The 21,425-nt window shown below is 34.1% G+C and overlaps 2 protein-coding genes across 3 annotated transcripts; one reads left to right on the top strand and one right to left on the bottom strand.

Annotated features, from left to right (window-relative positions):
* Positions 1 to 265: 265 nt before the first annotated feature.
* LOC101897436 (glycosaminoglycan xylosylkinase homolog) lies at positions 266 to 15,453 on the top strand. Of its 2 annotated transcripts, none has more exons than XM_059126567.1 (6): positions 266 to 473; positions 9,793 to 11,011; positions 13,315 to 13,401; positions 13,478 to 13,968; positions 14,028 to 14,228; positions 14,284 to 15,453. In XM_059126567.1, exons 2-6 carry the CDS (start codon positions 10,733 to 10,735, stop codon positions 14,489 to 14,491), a joined length of 1,266 nt encoding a protein of 421 aa, XP_058982550.1. In that variant the 5' UTR covers positions 266 to 473; positions 9,793 to 10,732; the 3' UTR covers positions 14,492 to 15,453. The 2 variants fall into 2 exon arrangements, with proteins under 2 accessions (XP_058982550.1, XP_058982549.1); XM_059126566.1 differs by having other exon boundaries at positions 266 to 499.
* LOC101897839 (exosome component 10) lies at positions 15,141 to 19,558 on the bottom strand. The gene is made up of 4 exons (XM_005175553.4): positions 19,192 to 19,558; positions 17,338 to 19,125; positions 16,411 to 17,157; positions 15,141 to 15,406 (listed from the first exon to the last, which is right to left on the bottom strand). The coding sequence occupies exons 1-4, from the start codon at positions 19,297 to 19,299 to the stop codon at positions 15,332 to 15,334; spliced, it is 2,718 nt and encodes a 905-aa protein (XP_005175610.2). The 5' UTR covers positions 19,300 to 19,558; the 3' UTR covers positions 15,141 to 15,331.
* Positions 19,559 to 21,425: the final 1,867 nt, after the last annotated feature.

Raw genomic sequence — 21,425 nt, 5'->3', positions numbered from 1 at the left:
TTATCACAATAAAAGTTTTCATGCTTTTATGTATTAAAGCATGAATCATTCGTAGTAAAAACTTTTACATTCTTGCAGTGCTGGAACTGACCAATTGAGGTTTTCTTTAATGGCCTGAACAATCAGTTAATTCTAAAACGATATGAAGTGAAACAAACCAAAACGGCCCACTCTTATACAATTATCTAAATGCAACACTGAATTTATATGTTTCATTCACTGAACATACCCAACCGATGTAAACAAATAAGTGTCGCACAAGAACAGCTGTCCATTGTTGTCTTTTCGTTTTCCCCGGTACATGTGTATTTTTGTTTTTGTCTTTCATTTCAATTAAATTTACATTTCTAACAAATAAAAAACAGTGAAAACAACAAAATAATCGCCACCCAAACAACGCCTGTCAATCATCATCATGCAAAAAGAGTAAAACAAACAAAGAAATGCGTTAGCCAGCCGCCCATTACATGCCAGTGAGTGATGATGTTCCCTAGACAAGGTTAATTATTTGTTGCTAAACGTGTATGAAATACAAACAATTAAGTCAATTCATATTAAATTCATTAAAATCAAATAAAAGTATGCTATGTAGTATTATTGTTATTAGAATTTGTATACAAACGGCAAAACACAAAAACAACAAATGGTCGTTTGGTCAGTGGACGTCATGAAACGTATTGCAACGTTCCCGCCGTCGCAGTACACACGAATTAAATACATCAGAGGACGAATGTGGTACTAGAGAAAAGTTTTGCGAGGAGAGACAGAATAATAGACGCAACGCTGCCAAATAAAAAACATTGCATTTGAATATCTTTTGTTCACATGTGGCGATGGTGTGTTTGTGTCATAATTAATGAGCATTTCGTTTTATATCCTCATTCACATTTGTAACGGTATCATGGGTTAGTTGTATCGTTTGTTACAATCGATTTAGTTTGAGAACGTTTTACTATTTACAACTTTCATCAAACTTTTGATATTTATACCCTACACCACATAGTGGTAAAAGTATTAGATCTTTGTGCATTTGTTTGTAACATCGATTTTTGCATGCCATTCCGTCTGTTCATATATTTTTGGGATGAATAGCTCCCATATATCTTCAACCGATTTCCGGTTAATTGTGCACCGAATGAACAATACAAGCCCAACTGGTTTGTAGTACATCCCACCGAATTCAGTCTAGAATCAAATTTGGAGAAAATCGCTTCAAATAAAGCTACTGCTTCCATATATAAGTTTCTTCTGATTTTCCGGTTTTAAGTCCCTCACATTCGTAATATACAGTCGACAAAAATGATAATTGGAACCTGATATCAGATACCGCCCAGAAATACCTCAGTTAAATTTTATCAAGATCGGTTCAGATTTAAATATAGCTCCCATAGATATATTTGTCCGATATCAGGTTTATTATGCACCTAATGGCTAATATAAGCCCAAATGGACTGAATTTTGACAATTACGACTGAATTCATCCTAGAAACCAGTACTTCAAATTTGGTGTAAATCGGTTCAGATATAGCTGTAGCTCCCATGTATATGTTTTATCCGATTTAGGGTTTAATGTCCTTCACAAGCTTAATATGCATTCAATGAATGCCACAACAATGATATTTGGTACCAGATATCAGATATATAAATACCTCTGCTCCATTTTGTTGAACTCGGTTCCGATATATATATATATATATATATATATATTTTTAACATAATCCTTCTCAAAGTGATATCATGCACTCTATAGCAATGTTTTTTCGTATAAAATTACAATTTTTGCATTAAGTTGATAGGTGGTATGATCTACTTCAAATAAAATCTTTTGTTACGGGAACTACTAAATATGCATAGTGGTGTAGAGTATCATATAGTCGGTCCCGCCCGGTTACAGATTTTTACATGAATCAATAACGATTTTTAAGTTATCCCTTGTTAGGATTCATTCCGTCTTTCCACCTCTGTACATCCTTTGCTGGTGTTACATAAAATAAATTCCTTGGCATATGTTGTTAATGATTTTTTCAAATGAATTTACCAAAGAATATTAATAAATAATTGTATCATACCTATTCATGGCTTTAAAATTACTCTATATTTCTCTATTGTTAATACTTCAGTGCTCTTATCGGCGACATTATTCCAAATGCATCAAAACATGACGATTCTTATTTTTTCTCTTTTGGCACGTGTGAGTCTATGGTACATAGACTGTTGATATTTCGAAATCTGTTAGGCAGTTACATCTCTGTGAACAACAGGTATAGTTATAGAGAAACTTTAATTGGTGGTCACTACTCCACCAGAGGGAAAATTAGTTTTTGTCTATGTGCAATGTCCGATTGTGTCCTTTGAAGGGATGCTGTTTGCCTTTCCGGTTGATTATGTTCAGTGATTGTTTTATGAAATTCTTGTTTATGTGCTAATTTTTTTGTCAATATAAAAATTTATTTACCATGTGATCATATTGGTTTAAGCCGTTGTCGTCTTAACTTTAAAAGAACCACTCGGCACAGAAAAAGCTTTGCTAGATGAGAAAATAGTTGAACTTGCTTTATTTTGGTATTTATTTCATGTATGCTAGATGAACCGCATAATCTGCAGTACTGTAAAGGAAACTTCATTAAAAATATTAGAGATAATTATTAGCTAAAACAAAAAGAAACTACTGTTACAAGTGAAACCTCAGCTGTATGAAAAGGGAAGCAGTGGGACGAATAATGCAGAGCTACAATGATTTATTGATTCATTTCGATTAATACTCGGATGTAATTATTATAATGCATAAAAAAATATATTCTAGAGATAGTGAGTCGGCACTTTAGGATTTTCGATTTTTCAATCTTTCACCATTCTGAGTGGAATTTTATATATTATAATTTCCGAAATAATAAACAAAGTTTGAATCAATTTTTATTAAATGTGTCGGCATGGCATGTCCCAATAGTCGGCATACCGATTGTTTTGTTAGCAAAAAATAACATATTTAATAAAATAATTTAATTTTTACTTAATAAAACTGTTTCGACTTTATATAATTAAGTAAATGAGTGCATCGCACTTTTTAAAGATGTCAAACCTCTGCTGAACTTAAGCCAGCTGTTATTCTATCCTGTCCACTGGTTTTCCATACTCATATTTAAGGTTGAAGAGCTTTTCGTTTTTAAATGGTGTGAATAAACACAAATCCATTTATTTTTTCTTAATTAAAATTATTTATTTTAAAATTTTTCAATATTTGGTTAGTTAATTTTTTGTGTATTTTTTGTTAATGTTTTAAAAAGACCCTGGTGAAAATTTGTTAAGCTTAGCATAGTTACGAGTCTTTTAAATTTCGTCTCCACAATTGCTTTCTTAAGAGTATGGATTATGTTGTTAGTTCTGAGGAATCGTAACCGCCAAAAATGTAAATTTTAATAGAATAAATAATTTTTTCTAAGCGAAGTTTTAGACAAAAATAGCTGGCATTATATTTGAAGTAATTTTAAATTTCTTTTTACACTTAGTTATAACATTCTTTATTTAATTGAGTTTAAATATTAATAATGTCGACTAGTGGGGCATACCGAAATTAGGCGCACTTACCCTAATACGTAATCAAATTTCCCACTGAGAAGTTACTGAATTCTTTTGAAGATTTGTCTTTTACTCTACTGCTAGCTTGTTGAAGTCAATAAATGATAATGAGACATGATATTAATATGGTCGTGGATTGGTTTTTAATGCAATCTATATTAAACACGGTATTTAAATGATAAATTAATGCCTTATAGGGAAAATATGACATACCCAAATATTTTTGTCTATATTAAAGCTAGTGTGAAAATGGAATATATCGGTCCACTAGATCAACAATTTTGAAAAATAAATTGGTTTAATGAAAGGTTGTGTAATGTCTCGAAGAAAACTTGGCCAACACTCTTCAGGAAGAGAACAAAGTCGGTCATCTCCATGACTGAATCAGACCCAAAACTTGTTATGGGAATCATCACAGGGCACTGTAAAATAAGTGTCATTATAAGTGGGGTGGTGACGACAAAAATTACTGCAGGGTTTGACAAGTAGAGAAAGAAACAGAAACGATCGAAAACTTGATCTGTCATTGTCCAACTCTCTTCAGTGTGCGGCATAGGCCTATTAGCATGATCTGTCTTCAGTTATCCACAAGACTAGATTGACTAAAGCCGACAATATAATAATTCGTAAATAACAAACAATTTTCAATTTCTGTTTCTCTATATTTTCTCTTTAATTCAGAATGAACACAATGGATCGGCAGGTTTCCAAGTGGAACGCGTTCTTAAACCTATCTTAGATTTGAGCAGAGCAGCCATAGAAAATATTTACCCATTGTTTTTGTCTAGAGAAATTTAAAAATATGCTACCAATTTAAAAAATAATGGCTAGAAAAATGTAAAAACAGTTATCGTTTCTCTTAAATTTTGGAATATGTAGCTTCTTACTTTTGGTACATCACCCAAAAAAGGTACTAGGGAATTTGATGCTGTTTAAATATGAAGATCGAATGTCCATTTCACTTATCTGTGGACTGCTTTAAAAGAAAGTAAACCTACCACTCCATGATATTTTACACTCGTTTGCCTTATCCTTATTCATTTTTATCATCCTAAGAGATAAAACAATGACTCATTGCATAGTTTTAGCCATATCCATCTGTACCTTTGTCTGCAGATTCAATCGCATTTACAATTTGTTATTTTTATATCTACTGCATATCTAAATGTTATGAGTCTTCTTTTGGAAAAATTCAAATCCGTTAAGGCCAATACTGATTCGGCGTTGTCCAATTGAAATTGTTTTAGTGTTGTTGCTATTGTCATTATTAATATGGGGATTCTTGCAGTGTCAGTCTGAGGTGTTTATTTTTGTGCGAATTGTGTGGTGTTTTATTAAATTGTTCTAAAGGGCCCTCTTAGCTTTTAGTTTTTTTCTTGAATTGCATTTATTTCTATTTCTGTTAGCATGACCATGTGTGATCTTGTGCCTGATTGGATAGTTGCTCAACGAAGGGAGTCGTTTACGCTGCCATTGTGCAGTCTTTCGGGAAAATTTGCGTTGTGCGGTTCGAAAAATAAAAAAATCGGAAAGAACAAAAAATACCAAAAAAACATAAATATGCGTTTTATAATTAACGCACACATATAAAAATAAAAATATAAAAAATTTTTGTGAATGAAACAATGATTAAAAACTACATTATTTACAATAGCGTTTGGGTGAAAGCAAATAATATTTTTAAGTGTTAATTTTCGATACAATAAAACTGAGTAAAATCTTCAAATATTCTCCTGTTAGTTACCAATAAATAGCAGTAACAAATACAAAAACAACCAACCAATTAAGGATGTGATTAAATACCTCCGGTTATTAAAATTAAGTCCTAAGTACGCAAATATAAATCTTTTCCACTAAACGTGACCTTGTGCCAATAAGAAATGTTTAATTAACATTATACTGATGACAGACGTTTCCATTCCGTCCTATGAATAATTTCGTGCTCTAGAAACATTATTTTAGTTGGTTTTAATTGATCCCAGAACAAGGAAAATTAATGTAAATATATATTCTAGAGATCTTTAACTACGAAACATCATTTACTTACATAAGTATTTCGGAATATTGGACTGAAGATATTTACTGTGTCTGTTTTTTACAATTCCTGCGATATTTGACAAATAAAATGAAAAAGGTTTTTGATTTATAAGCAGGAAAATAACGCCAACCAAACTTTAAGTAGCATTAGCTCGGTTTGTTTTTGGAAATTTATGCGCGTATTAGTCTTTTATGTATGATTAATTTCGGTCCTTTTTCATGTTACAAACAAATGTGCGACTATCAAATTAATACATATTTAACCTACAGGGTGAGATAAAAAATTGCAACAAATTCAAACACCATACTTTTTACATTTTTTTTTAATTTTATTGAATGAAAGCAAAAAAATATCGGTAATAGCATCAAATTGAATTGGTCACCTTTGGCACGAATGATGATTTGGCACGTAAACACGATCATTTTGTTTGTTTACAAACTGCTGGACAACGAATGTTTTCTCATCGGAGAAAACCAAAATATGCAGTTCACCACTTTCGGCCAAAGGAAGCAACTCTAGCTCTTTTGAGTCTATTTTCTTTCTTTGGCGGTGTAAGTTCTTGCACTTTTTTGAATTTCAGTGGCTTTACACCGAGCTCATTTTTCAATATTTACCGAATGGAATATTGCGATATGTTCAGCTAACGAACCATTTTTCAGCACTGCGACGCGGGTTTCGATCAAGTCGCTTCTTTACTTTTCGAATCGTTTCTGCTGATGTTGATGTTTTCTTCCGTCCACTTACTTAACGTCGGACTACGCTACCAGTACCGGGAAAGATGAATGCAATGCCAGGGTTTTCTTTCAAAAATATGATCAAAACACAAACAAAAGTGGCAGAAGTCGAACACACTCAGAAAAAAATTGTAATCAGCGTGTAGCTCTACTATACTTTTTATTGTACCATGTTTATAACTACAGGAATTTGTATTTGCACCAATGGAATACCGTTCGCTCCGTTGTCCTCGTCAAAGATGTGAAAAAGAAGTGGGTGTTAGAAAAATCAAATCTAAATCATGGTTTTATGGCCACCACCGATTTTTTTAATATTGTTGGTGATATATATTGTATATTGATTAAATATAAACTATATTAGCCCAAACCTAAGCGGAGTGGTTCCCAGTCAACTGATCTCCCACTTGGAAACCAATGGAAGATATCTAAGGCCATCTGGCCGCCAATCTCGAGAATATAAACCTGTTTCAGAAGCTTTAGATATTTAACCGCAAGAACTGTTCCAATAAGTATATTACTGACGTTTGTGTATTCTCGTTGAAATTATTATAGAAATTCAGAATTAAGTTCATCTAAATTGTAGCATTTTTCTCATACCTAGATCCGATTTCCATCTATAGGTTTGCTAAAAGTATCTCCTGACTGGGCAATCGAGCAAAAACAGGCAAGTTTCGAGTGTTTAAATCAATTCCTCTGTCTTTATGATAACAAAATTCTCTGCCGCGAAATCACTGCATTTGCTGTAAGAGTGAAACCTGTTTGGTTTTTAACAATTAACTCCAGGACCTTCGTATTTTCTTTAAATCATATATATATATATGAAAAAAAGACCAGATGCAGGTGGAATCTGTTCCATTCGCCCATACAAAGAAACAGGATCTCAGTATTATGGAACTTAATTGGGAATTACAATTGCGACCATAAAGAGTAAGACATTGTTCTTTTCAGTTCGCTTTTCAAATCACTTGTGATGATCATTAATGCTTGGAATATGAAGTGTGCGCCTGATGTTTTATGGAATAGCGATATTTAGTTATAAAAGTTTCTTGTAAACAATGATAGTCCAAAAATTGTAAACGTCGCAAACGATATAAGCAGAAAAAGTATAAAAATTCATAAACATCTAAAATATTGTAATATCCCATATAATAAATAAATTTCAAGTTGGTTTAGATCGTATTGTTTAAACCTCGCTTGAAACCATCATAACAATGATTGCTTCCATGTGTCACTTTTCAAATTTCAGATCTAGAACAGTTACAGTTTAAAATCTAAGGGCTGGATTTTTGTTCTATGAAATGAAAAATGTTTCTTTCTAAAACATTTCGTATGAAGGTTAAAGGTTCAGTTTGTCGTGCCATGACCATAAACATACAAAATAGTTGTTCAAACCAATCTTAAAAAATTATGTAACACCTCGAAATATTGGTTTCCCATACAGGAAAGTACACCTATCTCTGCAAAAACTTGCAAGCAATCAGCTGATTTGTCAAAACAAACCAATTTGTCCCCCATCAAAAGAATTGAAAGAAAGAAAGCACCACCAATTTTATAAGTTTTAGAAATAAAAAAGGAAATTAGCAATAAAATAATAACACGAGCAATAAAAGAAAGATAGATTTGAAGGGTTCCCCGGAAACTTTAAACGTGTTGCTAATGGCGTTTGTCTAAAAATGTTGGAAATAGTTTTTTATTTTCTTTCTACATACTAATACTTAAGTTTTTCTCATTTTGTAAAGTTGTTCTCCAAAAATAAATTAGTCTTTCTAATTACCAAAAAAAATTTTACAAATTGAAAGCACAAAAAATTTAAACAAACATTAGAAAACATCTGATTGAATTTCGATTAATGAGAAGAAGAAGAGTTGCAAGTGATTGCAAGAAGAAATTTGTCCAGCAACTCTCACTGAAAGAACTGTCAAAATTTCTCTCTCCAACCGCTCTCTTTTGCAGAACTTTCGGGTAACAGACGACTTCCAGTAACAATTGTTACAAATTTTATGATAACCAGACACACCTAATGATGTTAATGTTTTGTGAATTTTTTTTCATATTTTATCGCATGCGATTTTTTCAATTTGACTTGAAATATTGAAGTGTACATTTTGTAATATTTTTTCACCTAACAAAACACGGGTTGGGGTTGGGGTATACAGATTGCAATTATCGCCCGATCCTCATGAAAGTTTTCACAAGGGTAGGGTTAGGCTCAGAAGGGCTAGACCTATTGTTTTCAAAGACGTCCGCAATATATTTATGATTTGAAATGGACCAACAACTAAAAATGTTCCTGATTTTGTAACAAATGGAAATCAAAAGACACGAAATCTCGCATGAAGTTAGAGTTTAAGACAGCGGGTAGAATGGACCACTACTTTTCTGATCACACAAATGAAGTCAATCGAGGAGTATCAAGGACGGAAGAATTCTAGCATTTTGGATGACCATTGGATTATATTTAGCTATAAAATGGACCACAACAACTAACAACACGACGGAGTGCGTAAATATTGGGCAAATGTCCCTGGTCAAAATTCTAAGATTAATATCTAGGCAGTGCTCCGTGACATAATTCCAAAAGCGAAATCTTCCAAAATGTAAATAACAGCTGAATTTGGTTATGGCAACGCTAATCAAAAGTATTAAATGTATTGTCACGTCTAATTGAACATTGACATTTCTCGTTTTTTATAGTTTTTAATACAGATTTTCATAGAACAAGAATTGAGGATTGTTTTGTTGTTGTAAAGATTGAGACAGTTGTACTTTTAGGTCGGCTAGTTGAAGGTCACTGTTTATGAAATGGGTGAAATGATTTGTCATATGGTAGACATGAGTGCGTTAACAATTATAATATGACTATATGAATCACCGTGTTTCTCTCAAAAACACTTATTATTTGCATAGGTTTGCCGTTTTTCGATGTATGTATGATACGTCGGAAAAGTATGTATTATTCATCAAAATTTCTGACATATGTAAACAATACTAGCTCCGCTTTTGTTACGTTGAGCCGAAAAGCCGGAATTTATCGTTCATTATTTTCTTGCCGATTTGCGCTCAAGTTACGCATTGGTTTTTAAGAATTTAAAGATCAAGACGTTTTTATTTTAATAAAATTTAACGTTGAAAATAATTTCCGAATCACAGAACTTTTTATCTTCACAAGAATAATGATCCCCTGGTCGATATATACCAAAGGTGTATTTTTAACCAATTCGCATTGGCTCGTTTTATTTTCCTAAAAAAGCATTAAAGGCGTTTAGAGCAAGTATTCTACTTTAAATTTATAATTTTGGTCAAAGAAGAGACAACGGCGGATAGTAATGTTAATTTTTTCTATCTGAGTTATTTCTAAACAATCTTTTGATTTTTGTATTTCTATTTCAACTCAATTTTTCAAGGGTTATATATCTTTATTAATTATATTCAATTTCTTTTCAGTTCATTTTTAAAATTCTCTTCTCACAAATTCTCATAATAATGCAATGTTGTGATGCAATAAAAAGATAAATAATTGCAACATTTGGCCGCATGCCTCTCGATTGGGCCATATTCCCTTTATAAGTACATCAAATCAAGCCATTCATTGCAAGACGTGAACAAGACGATCTACATTTTCGATTCGACTTCGCAAGTACTGCAAATAATCACATATCCGATGGGATAAGAACAGCGACACGAAGAGGAAAGACCTTTCATAAATTAAAATTGTCAACAAACAAAAACGAAAAAACAGTTCAACGACGACATCTTCGCTGCCACCACAACCTTTATTGTTAGCCAACATTCGAATGTTCAGCTGTTGAATGTCTCATTATTTGAAAAGAATAAACATTCGCGGTCACCGCTGCAACACGTCCCTTGACGCCGCTGTGGCCCTCCTGCGCCAAGAAGTACATGCCATTCGCAGCCGCATTGATAACAAAGACATTTAACATTAATTCGCACAACATAAAATATCTTAAGACTGCCAATTGCAATTTGTTTGCTGTTGCATGTTCTCACAGAAATTTCACCAAATGACGAATAAGTCCCAAAAATACCAACGGCAGACGATACAACAAAGTACCAGACAATCAGAATCTCTTCTACCAATTTACTGCTGCAACAGCGACGTCGAGCCGAGTATATCGTCCGCACTAATTAAATCGTCATTGCGTTGGCCAATTCAATTGTTGTGCCGCATAAATCATTATTGTTGTTATCATCATCGTAATTGCCTTCGTCGTCAATGTCAGACATTCGGACATCTGCTGAGCACACGTATTACTCAGTACCATTGCTGTAACGACTGTAGTGATTTTAATAATTTGAATTTTCACACATTGTTATCACTGCCGATTTTGCTGTCTACCGTCGCTCTCATCGCTAATAGCTGACCATGAATAAACGTACCGTTATAATAATTGTTGCTCTCGTCACCATTCTATGTCTGGCCGTCGGGGGCAATCTTTACTTTATGTACTATCTCAATGCTCAAGATCCAGCACTGTCAAGCACACGAGCTCTCGAGAATGTTATTCGACACAAAATTAGGCATTTGAAACCAGCCTATTTGAATCGAAATCCTCGTTTCTTTATGTATCGCAACAAGTTGTTGAAAAACTATAGACCAGCCTCCTATGAAAATGCTTCAGTATTATGGGACATTGCAAATTGGGTAAGTTTATATATATGGCATACATTATGATATATTTTTTTATTTAGGAAGTTAAAAATTGTAAAAAGTATAGGTTAAAAAGTATCAGTCAGTTTGCTTTCAGATATATACTCTTATATTTTGACTTGCGTTATGATTATTCAAAATGTTGACCTTTAATGTGAGAGGTACCAGTGAGCTAATATTATTTACTCAGCATCTGACTTAAGTCAGATATGAATAATGCGATGTTCTAGGTTTGGACTATATCGACTAATTCCTCCACTTTAAATAGATATGTTTATATTTATTTTCTGTGAAATTATAAAATGTTGGAGAGAGTGGAAAAATTGCTTAGGACAGTGATAACGAAAATACGATACGATAAGATTTAGTGCACGATGTTAAATGGTGATATTTTCTGACTAGATATGACAATAATCCATCCAATGAGAACTCAAAATGTGAAACTCATTGGGCCTGCAATCAGTGATACCGGATATGAAGATTCACTGTAATATGCGGACAATAAAAAATAGTAGAGCTAATTGAAGATTTAGTAAGAAAACAATTCATATCCTTGGAAAATTCTTCCAAATCTAGGAACTGTTATACGGGGGCTATACGATATCATGAGCCCGTATAACGTATCTTCAAACTTGACCTGCCGTTTGCAGGCAAGAGTGATCTGTGCAAAACTTTTGCTTCCTATATTTATTCGTTTTCACTATAGCGTGATTACAACAGACGGATGGACGGACAGGGCCAAATCGCTTTACAATTTGGGCCAAAAACTATGTAACACCTCGAAATTTTGGTTTCCCACACAGGAAAGTATATATGGATCTTCCTATCTCGCCGAGCTGAGTCGATCTAGCTGTGTATGTCCGTCCGTCAGTCCATGTTAATTTGTAATCAAGCTGCAGGTCGGAATTATGGCGCGATCCTCACGAAATTGAAAATGGTGGTGGGGTTATGGTCAGAATAGAATAAAAATTTGAAACTGAAAATTTTCCTGATATTGCAGTTGCTCTTCAGGTTGCAATTATAGACCAATTGACGCGGAAGCTAGCATGAGGCTAGAGCTTAGGGCTAGGCAGAAGCCTTCCAATTCGGATGGTCATCGGAAAATATTTAGTGGGTGAAATAGACTATAACTTTTGTGTTAAATAAAAGTCAAATTTTTCATTAAAGCACGAATATGTTTAATCCCGGCGAAATCACAAATACACGAAAAGGTCAATTCTGGCCGTTACGTAGATGTCGATATTAAATATATCGGATATTTATATAGGGAAATATATACAAAAGAAAGGGATGTTAGATAGAATGCTTATATCTCAAGAATGGCTGGACCGATTTTCACAAATTTTGTCAATTCAAAATACCCTCTTGGCATAAAAGTATAAAATCTAAAAACATCGCATGAAAAGATGTCAATAATGATGTTAATATAGATTGTGTAGTATTTTGTCATATTTTTTATCGCATGCGATTTTTTCAATTCGACTTATAATATTGAAGTGTACATTTTGTAATATTTTTTCACGTTACAACACAGGTTGGGGTTATATGCAGATTCCAATTATCGTCCGATCCTCACGAAAATTTTCATAAGAGTAGGGTTAGGCCAAAAGGGCAATATATTTAAGACCAATACTAAAAGCGTTCCTGATGTTGCAGCCGTTTTAAAGGTCACAATAGAAACCAAAGGAAAGTGTAAAAAAATACCAACATTTCCTTTCTACGGATTGCTCAAATATTGGGCAAATGTCGCTGGTAACATTGCTAAAGGTAAATTATATCTGGGCAGTGATCCATGACATAATTTCAAACGCTAACATATTGTAGTGTTGTAGGGTATCATATGGTCGGCCCCGCACGGCTATAGCCCTTGCTTACTTGTTTTTACAATGTTTTTGTTTGGCAGATTCTAAAATATGGCCTTGGCATATTTGCATAACACGGACGTACGAAACATTTTACAATAGTGGGGAATCTACGTCGAATTTTAGGTAACGCTGTGAAAATTGAACAATTCCCTGTTTTTGTGTTGAAAATACAAACAAATAGTACAAAAATTGGGAATATTCTGAAAATTATCAATTTTTATATCGTTATTAGTGGGTAGATTTAAAGATATGGACCTGACGTACTTGGACAATACAGACGTAGAAAACATTTTACTATAGTGGGGAAGTTGTACGTTTATGTACGCTACGTCGAATTTTATATAACGCTGTAATGTATTTAAAATTGTTAATACGTTTCGTACCAATTCTTTTACATTGTAATTGTTGTATTTCATTGAACTTTCCTTACAGTGGCCTCATGAAAACGAAATATATCCTTTGTATGATTCATCAATGGGTCAACTACTGCAAACTTTGCGCAACGAACCTATAACGAAAGTTAGTATTTTTTTAATGGATACAGTGTATCATTAGCTTAAAATTCAATTTAAATTGTATGTATTTAAAATTTCAGGTAAACAACTTGTCACGCGGCACTCAACTCAAACTATTGATGCGTCTATCCAATCAACAAAAAGTGATTTTCAAGCCCCAGTGGTATCCACGTGACATCGTGATAGACGGTCCAGTGTATGGCGGCAAAGATCGTCACACTGCCGAAGTGTATGCCTTTTATTTGGGTGCAGTTCTAGACTTTCGTTGGACACCAATTGTAGTGGGTCGGGTGGTGAACCTAAAAACTGATATTTATGATAGAGGCGATAGCGAATTGCAAAATACCATGACCATAACACCGGGAGAAAACGAGACGGAACAGTATTGCCTCTTCGGTAAATGTCATTACTGCAACGAGGAAGAGACGGTGTGTGGCGATGAGAATAATAATATTGAGGGGGTGCTTATTTACATTATACCCGGCCAACTGGCCAAACGACGTTCACCTTGGCAAAGGACATACAAAGAGGACAAACGGGCACCCTGGGAAGATGATATGAACTATTGCAAGTAAGTGCAAAATACATATTTCCATGTAAAGTATAAAGATCTAATCTACTCTACAATAGATCTTTGAAGGGCAAAATGGAAAATATACGGCTACTGGATCTTATTGATGTAGCTATATTTGATTACTTGATACAAAATGGTGATAGGCATCACTATGAGACACGCGAAGAGCGAGTAGTTCTCATAGACAATGGCAAAGCCTTTGGTAATCCAAATAAAGATCACTTAGATATTCTGGCACCATTATATCAATGTTGTTTGTAAGTAAAAGATAAAGTACTACATTTAGCCTACAATAATTTCTATCTTTTGAAGATTACGAGCCTCAACATGGGAACGTTTACAGGTATTCTCTGGAGGTGTTCTGACCGAACTCATTGATCGTTTGTCCAAGAACGACGCCCTATATCCTTTGATAACCGACAAACACAAACGTGGTGTAGAACGACGTCTTCTGGTTATCTTTGCAGTTGTTGAATACTGTATGGATCGCGAAGGCGAAAAAATGTTTAAAAACTTATAAAACTAAAAAAAAAAATAGAAATATCGTTGAAATTGAATTTCATCTGTGACTGGTAACAATGATCCGTTTAAAGCATATCATAAGCTAAATATTCAAAAAAAAAAAAAAAAAAAAAAAATTAATTAATTAATTAAGGAAAAAAGACAATTTTATGTAAATCTTTGTATAAAAATCGACGGATTTATTTTATAATTAATGATGTAAAAAGAAACATTTTAGCTAGGACTTATAGTAATGTAATTGTTTGTTCTCTAGATAGTGTATCAATAATGTGTTTTTTTTTTATTATTTAATTATAACTGTAAAGCTATAACAACTGCGTAACCTTTTCATGCGAACTGCGTTTTTCTGCATTGACACATGCACTCATTGAACAATTGTCTTTAAAAAAGTTTTTCCCTTGTTAGCATCAAAACGAAGTAGTTCAACATGAAGTACTCTTTTCGCTATTTTATATTGAAGTAGTTCATGCGGAATTACGTTTGATCGATTTTAAAAAAATGTTAGTGTTTTATGGCAGTACCATTATTGACTTCCCACACATGATATGTCCTTAAATGCACATCTTAATCTATTTGTGCTCAAGTCCTTCCGCTCTCTGTCAATAATGAAAATATATGGGGCCAGTTTTCATTTCGAATGAAACGCATTATTTAAACTTAAATATGTTTTTTTTTTCTATTTCAGTATTTATTATTATTAAAACACAGAGACAAGTCTTAAGTGTACATACTCAAATATATAATATGTAGAATAGAAAATATTTTATTTCATTTCAGTTCATTTTCGTATTTCTAACGAATCTATGTAGCTAGGTTAGGTAGTAAAAATGATAAATAACTATTTTTTACTTTTTACATTTGAAAATGTAAATAGTTTATTAAATTTCTTATTTTGCGCCTTGTTTGAATTGCTCTGAAAAAAGAAGAATAAAATAAAGTATTAAATATTTTTTTCCTTTATATGTTTTTTAAGATTTGTTTTGTGCTGGGGAGAAATTGTTGGTAGTGGATGTTCGGGTGTTTTAGCACTTACGACCCGTAGTAAAACTAGTGAAAGAGAGAATGATTAAATTTGCACTGAGATAAATGCTTTGACCAGAAGGCAACCCTGCTAAAAAGCATGTGCTAACACATCACTCCAGAAAGGGGATCATATAAGAGGAAACAAAAATTCCATTTGTCTCTATATTTTACGATTTTTGAACTATTTTTAAACATGAATGTGGTGCACAATTATCATCAAAACAACACAGATGTGTTGATGACTTAAAAAGCTAAGAGAATTGTGACTAGTGGCCGGGCTCTAGTTCTTAATCAGCCCAGTCAGAATTATGGAAACTAAAACCTAATAAAAAGTCAAAAAAATGTCAGGAGCTGACAACAATGCTACTATTTCAAAGACGAACACAATTTTTGTGGTGTTCTCTTCATTTGCTTTCCAATTTTTACGGGTATGTGAACGGTGGATTTGTATAAATAATGCAATATATTACTTTGTCGCAGGTTCCGGAAAACAAGCAGTATTACTGCTGGTGGCGGTTAGTTTTGCAAGATAAAAAACTGGATTTTAATCTGGAATCGGCATTCTACTATTACGGTAGTGTAGATTTTGTAGTTGAGGAGAGAGGGCACTGACAAAAACTGGTTGCAAAATGTTGCTGTAGCTATTGTCTCGCATCCTATTTGCATCTGAAAAAAATCTGATATATACACCCGATTTGCCACCACTCAAATACTATTAGAAAACGATAGATATTCTTTGCTTAGTTCTTATTTTTATGTAAAATATAAAGTGCTTCCTTTTCTCTATGTCGGTGTTCGAAGACAAGCACAATTGTATTAATTTAAATGGAAAATCAAAAGGACATCAACAAGAAAAAAAACTGCAAAAGTTATTATTCGTTCATTAAAACCTACTTTGGCGTGAATTTGTGCTTTAATTTCCATTCCTTTCGCTTTTTGGGCACCTCCTTGGAATTTCCTGAAATCGACATTTTTATAGTCGAAGTTTGTTTGCACGGGTTTATCTGATGACTGCTGCGGTTTATTCGATGCCATGAATTTTTGCTTTTTGTTTTTATTTTTAAACTTCTGTTTGTATGTAGATGGTTTCTGTTCATCGTCCTCCTGGGAAGGTGCAGTTGAAACGATAGGTTTCTCCTCGGGTGGACCGTCGTCATCATCATCCTCTTGTTTTTCTAATTCAGATACAGATGTTTCGGCTTGCCGCTTAAATTCTTTTTGCTGTTTCAATTCTTTTTTGGTCGGTGGCAAATTAACAAATTTCAGTTTATCATCTGTTGGTGTGACCTGTTCAATTGTTGTTTTTGTTTCCAATTTTGTACGTTTTGAAGTGGAAGCTCCATCAGTAGCTGGGGCAGCCGCTTTCTTTGCCAAAGCTTCTTCATATTTTCTTTTGAGCATAGCCTTAATAGGCAAGTTATACATATCTTCAACTTCTGTTTCTTTTTTAATATCATTGGTATTGATAGGCATCATGGCTGGAGCATCTGGACACAACTGTCTTTTCTTGTTCTCGGCTTCTAGGCGAGCAGCTTCTTCCCGCTTTTCCTTTTCAATCATTGGCAAAACTGTCATGTATCTCTTATATGGCAAGAGTATCTTTCGTTTTTCAGACTGGCGATGGCGTAATATTTCATCATCCTATAAATGAGGAGAAAGAAATAAATTTTGAATTTTTCTTTGTTTCATCAATAACATTGGAATATGTTGAGTTTAGTGACTCAGATCGTTCCACATGTTTTACCATAGATAGTTGAAATATATGACGATCCGAAGTGAAATAATAACTTGTCTACAACTATAATATTGTGATTTACTTACTTCTTCGGAATTTTCCGGAGTATCAAAAACGCTCAAGACTGCCTTCTTCAAAGGATTTGACACAATTAAAGATTCGTCATTAATTTGAACACCTTTTTCTTTGTCAAATGTGAGCAGCGTAGGTAAGTCGTCGCGGAATTCTTCTGCCATTGTTAGATCGTGAGGGCAGTGCAATTTACTGTTATAGTCACAGACATTGGCGTAGACAACACGACTTGGAGCTTCTGCTTGTAAAATAGGCTTGACTAGAGGTTGCTCTCGGGCCTTCAGAATAATTTGATGCAAAGTGTGTAAGTTCTGACGCACCAGTGGTGGAACGGGATTGCAACAAGCCAGTATACCTTGCATTTCACGCGGCAGACTTTCCGAGATTTGCAACATCATATGATTCGGCAACACATAACCGTAACTTTCATCTTCTTGGCGGGCCATAGTATCACGCCATTTGAAAATTTCACTCAAAGCAAATAATTGGCGATTATCAAAAATCCTTTTTGATTTACGGTATATGTCCATATACGATTCAGATGTGATAACGGGTTTCTGGAAACGCTTTTTGCAAATCTCGGTTGAACGTTGATAGATGGAACGCAACAATTGAGGCTTTTGATTTCCCGCTTCTAGCAAATCATTTGTAATGCATTCATATACGTAGATAAGGAAATGAGTGTCCTGTCGGGCATATGCAATAAGCTCTTCGGGCAAAGGACGAATGCGCCAATCTGCCAATTGAAAGGTCTTGTCAACATCTTTATCGCAATAATGCTTCAGCAAATACGCCAGAGAAAGACGCGCAAAATTTAATGCCTTTGCGGCTTGATGAGTGTCGAACATATTAACAATATAAAGTGACAAATCACGTTGTAACCACTCCACATCGAAGTCTGCTCCATGAAAAATCTTCACAATTTTCGGATCAGTAAACACTTCGTTCAATACCCACATTTCGTCCCTTAACTCCAGTGCGTCGAATATGTAATCTTTGTTTCTGGTTGAAATTTGTACCAGACAAGTAATTCCCAAAAACGTGCGATACGAATGATGTTCCACATCCACAGCTATTTCTGATGCTTTTCGCAATTCTTCCAAAGCTTGCAAGAGTTTTGGTTTCGTGTCAATATACATTAAATCGGTTGAATCGACATCCTTTGGCTTCTCAGCTGCTCTCGGTTTTAGCATGTTATCTGGTACTTCAAACTTCATCAGCTCGAACTCGTACGGATGCAAATAACTTACAATATTGCCAGCATCATCATATTCCGGTAAGATTGTTAGGGGTTTGAGAGAATTTGGCTTCTCTTTGAGTCTAGGCATAAATGGTTTATCTGGGCTATTGTCCACAGGAATTTGAAACTTAACTTGAGGTCTGGCAATATTTTTGGCAGTTATTAATCGGGCCGCAAAGGAGGGACTTGCTTCGTTATTCTTCAAATTCCAACTGCCAGCACCTTTGCCTGGGGTGGGTGTAGATGAAATCTGTGACTCCACTACAATTGTCTGTGGGGGTTTCTTTATTCCAGCCAGTTCATCAAGATTTATTTGCAACCGTTCAAACATGGCATCATTGCATTCCAAAAGCATTTCGAACTGCTCATCCGGTTGACGTCGTTGAATGTTGCCTCTCACATTCTCCCTTTTGAGCACGTGCGATATGAGGCCCAAAATGCGGTGGGATTGCTCATCGATTACCCGTCCAAATGTTGGGTAGGCACAATACAAATCTCTCGATGCTCCTTGAGGGAATGAATTGGCACATTTTGTTGCTACCATAATTTCAGTTAGTCCTTTCTAAAAAAAATAAATTACAAGTAGATTGGTCCAAAATACATTTATTTGCAAGTCAAAAAATCCCACCTTTGTAAAGTCTTCTATACTTGCGAAATCACCAATGGGTGTTGACTTAGGTTTTGGCTTTGCCTGTCCATCGGACGACGATGCTCCATCTGCTGAATCCAACGCCATAATTTATAATATCTAAATTTTAAAAAATATCCAATCCAAGGCGTGCGGTGTATGACCAAGTCGCGTGTCTGAAACCAAAATGAAAGACGTCCCCAACGAAACATACAAGAAGGCAAAATGAAATGTCCGATAAAAAATAAACGGAAAGCAAAATCCCCGAGTGGATCCATTGTTTACGAATGAGTGTAATGTATAACGCCGATTAAATCTGTTGTTTACGAATGAGACATGAAGAAAGCGCAATCAGTTGGACACATTCATTAAACGAACCGCGGGACTAACGATTTAGAGTGCGTTTCCTACGTCGATGGCTTATAATTTTTGAACAAAAAAATTATTTTAATTATAACTATTATCTTCTTTGAGAATATCAATTTTCGTCATACACCATATTTGTTTTTATACCCTACAGGGTATTATGTCTTTGTGCATTTGTTTGTAACAGGCAAAAGGAAACGAGATAGACCCATAGTTACTTTGTATGATCTATATAGAATGGCATTCTGAGTCGTTTTAGGTATGTCCGTTTGTCCATGTATTTTTTTTTAAAGTACAGGTTGCATTTATTGCCCGTTCCAGATGAAATTTTACACAAATCATTTATTTGACCCAAGGACGAACCCTATTGAAATTGGGAATAATCGGCCAAAATTTAGATATCTTCGACCGATATATATCTTCGTCCGATTTGCCTTTTATTTTGCGAATAGTATGGAATTTTACAGATACCACCAAATTAGGCCTGAAAATATGTATGCCAAATTTGATCGAAATCGGTTCGGATATAGCTATAGCTCCCATATATACTGTTCATCGGATTTGTCATTTTTGTCCTCTACAACCATAATATGCACTCTGAAATAACGATATTTGGGGACAATGCAGTAATACAAGCCCGAATTGAAAAGGCACAAATGCCTCAAAAAATTGAATAGTAATCCATTCAGATGAGGATATTCCTCTCACATATTAGTTCCTTTGGACTTTAAATTAAAACTATAATCATAGTTGATATGATTTGATACGACTGTATTCCCTATTGGCTGTGTATTACAATTACAAACATTCAGGTTATGTTTATTATTTAAATTGTTGGAAAACGCGTATTATAATAACCACCGAATGACGTCGTATAAGAAAACATAAAAAATCTACTTATATTTGAAAAGACATTTCAAATTTTTTGACATATCAATGTTCCCAAGCGTTGATGAATCTTTGAAATTTTATACGCCCGACATATTTGGGTACCTCTCATATGAATACGTGTGTTTAAATTGTATAGTGAAAAACGTCGACGAAGTGCGTTGAAATTTAGGTAACGTTACGTTAACGTAAAGTTAACTGAATTCATGTTGCCATATTCTATGTGGATAATATGGCAATAACAACAGAATTTATTTCAATAAAAAAACGGATGATGCAAATGTTAATTTCGTATCAAAGAATTGAATTGAGGGGTTATTTCACAAAATCAATTATAACTTCGTTTTATTTCTCTAAACTAAAATAAAGATACCACTGTGAAAAAACACAATGACTACCAGTAAATTTACAAATGATTACTAATTTTATTGCCATATCTTTAAAAAACAAACTTATTCATTTTAAAGGATAGACGTAATTTTAAATACCCGATAATATGAACTTGATCCTCTACTTTCCCTGAAATAAAGTACGATGGATATTAATTTATGTGGGCATGTAAACAATTGCTCCAATGTAGATGTATGTGCAAAAATATGTACATTGAATAAACGAAGTAGAGAGTGTGAAAGAAGTTGCTACATTATTAAACAATTCTATTACATTAAATAATTTGAATACTTATATAAAAAATTGAGTTGCAATTGCAATTTCTAAAAGATAAATTCCACGAGTAAAATTTGAAAACCACCAAATATGTGCTTTATGTATTTCCACCCTTAGTCATCAGCTAGCTTTTTCGTAAAGTAACTAAGAAGCGTAGGGTGAACAAATATTAGGTGTGTCTGGTTACCCTAAAATTTGTAACAATTGTTACAAATTGTTACTGGAAGTCGTCTGTTAACCCGAAAGTTCAGCAAAAGAGAGCGGTTGGAGAGAGAAATTTTGACAGTTCTTTCAGTGAGAGTTTGCAAATTCTT

Source organism: Musca domestica, unplaced genomic scaffold, assembly GCF_030504385.1.
Source record: "Musca domestica strain aabys unplaced genomic scaffold, Musca_domestica.polishedcontigs.V.1.1 4, whole genome shotgun sequence".
NCBI classification, from domain to species: Eukaryota; Metazoa; Arthropoda; class Insecta; order Diptera; family Muscidae; genus Musca; species Musca domestica.
The sequence above is the reverse complement of the archived record's forward strand: the minus strand, read 5'-3'. Positions and strand labels throughout refer to the sequence as shown.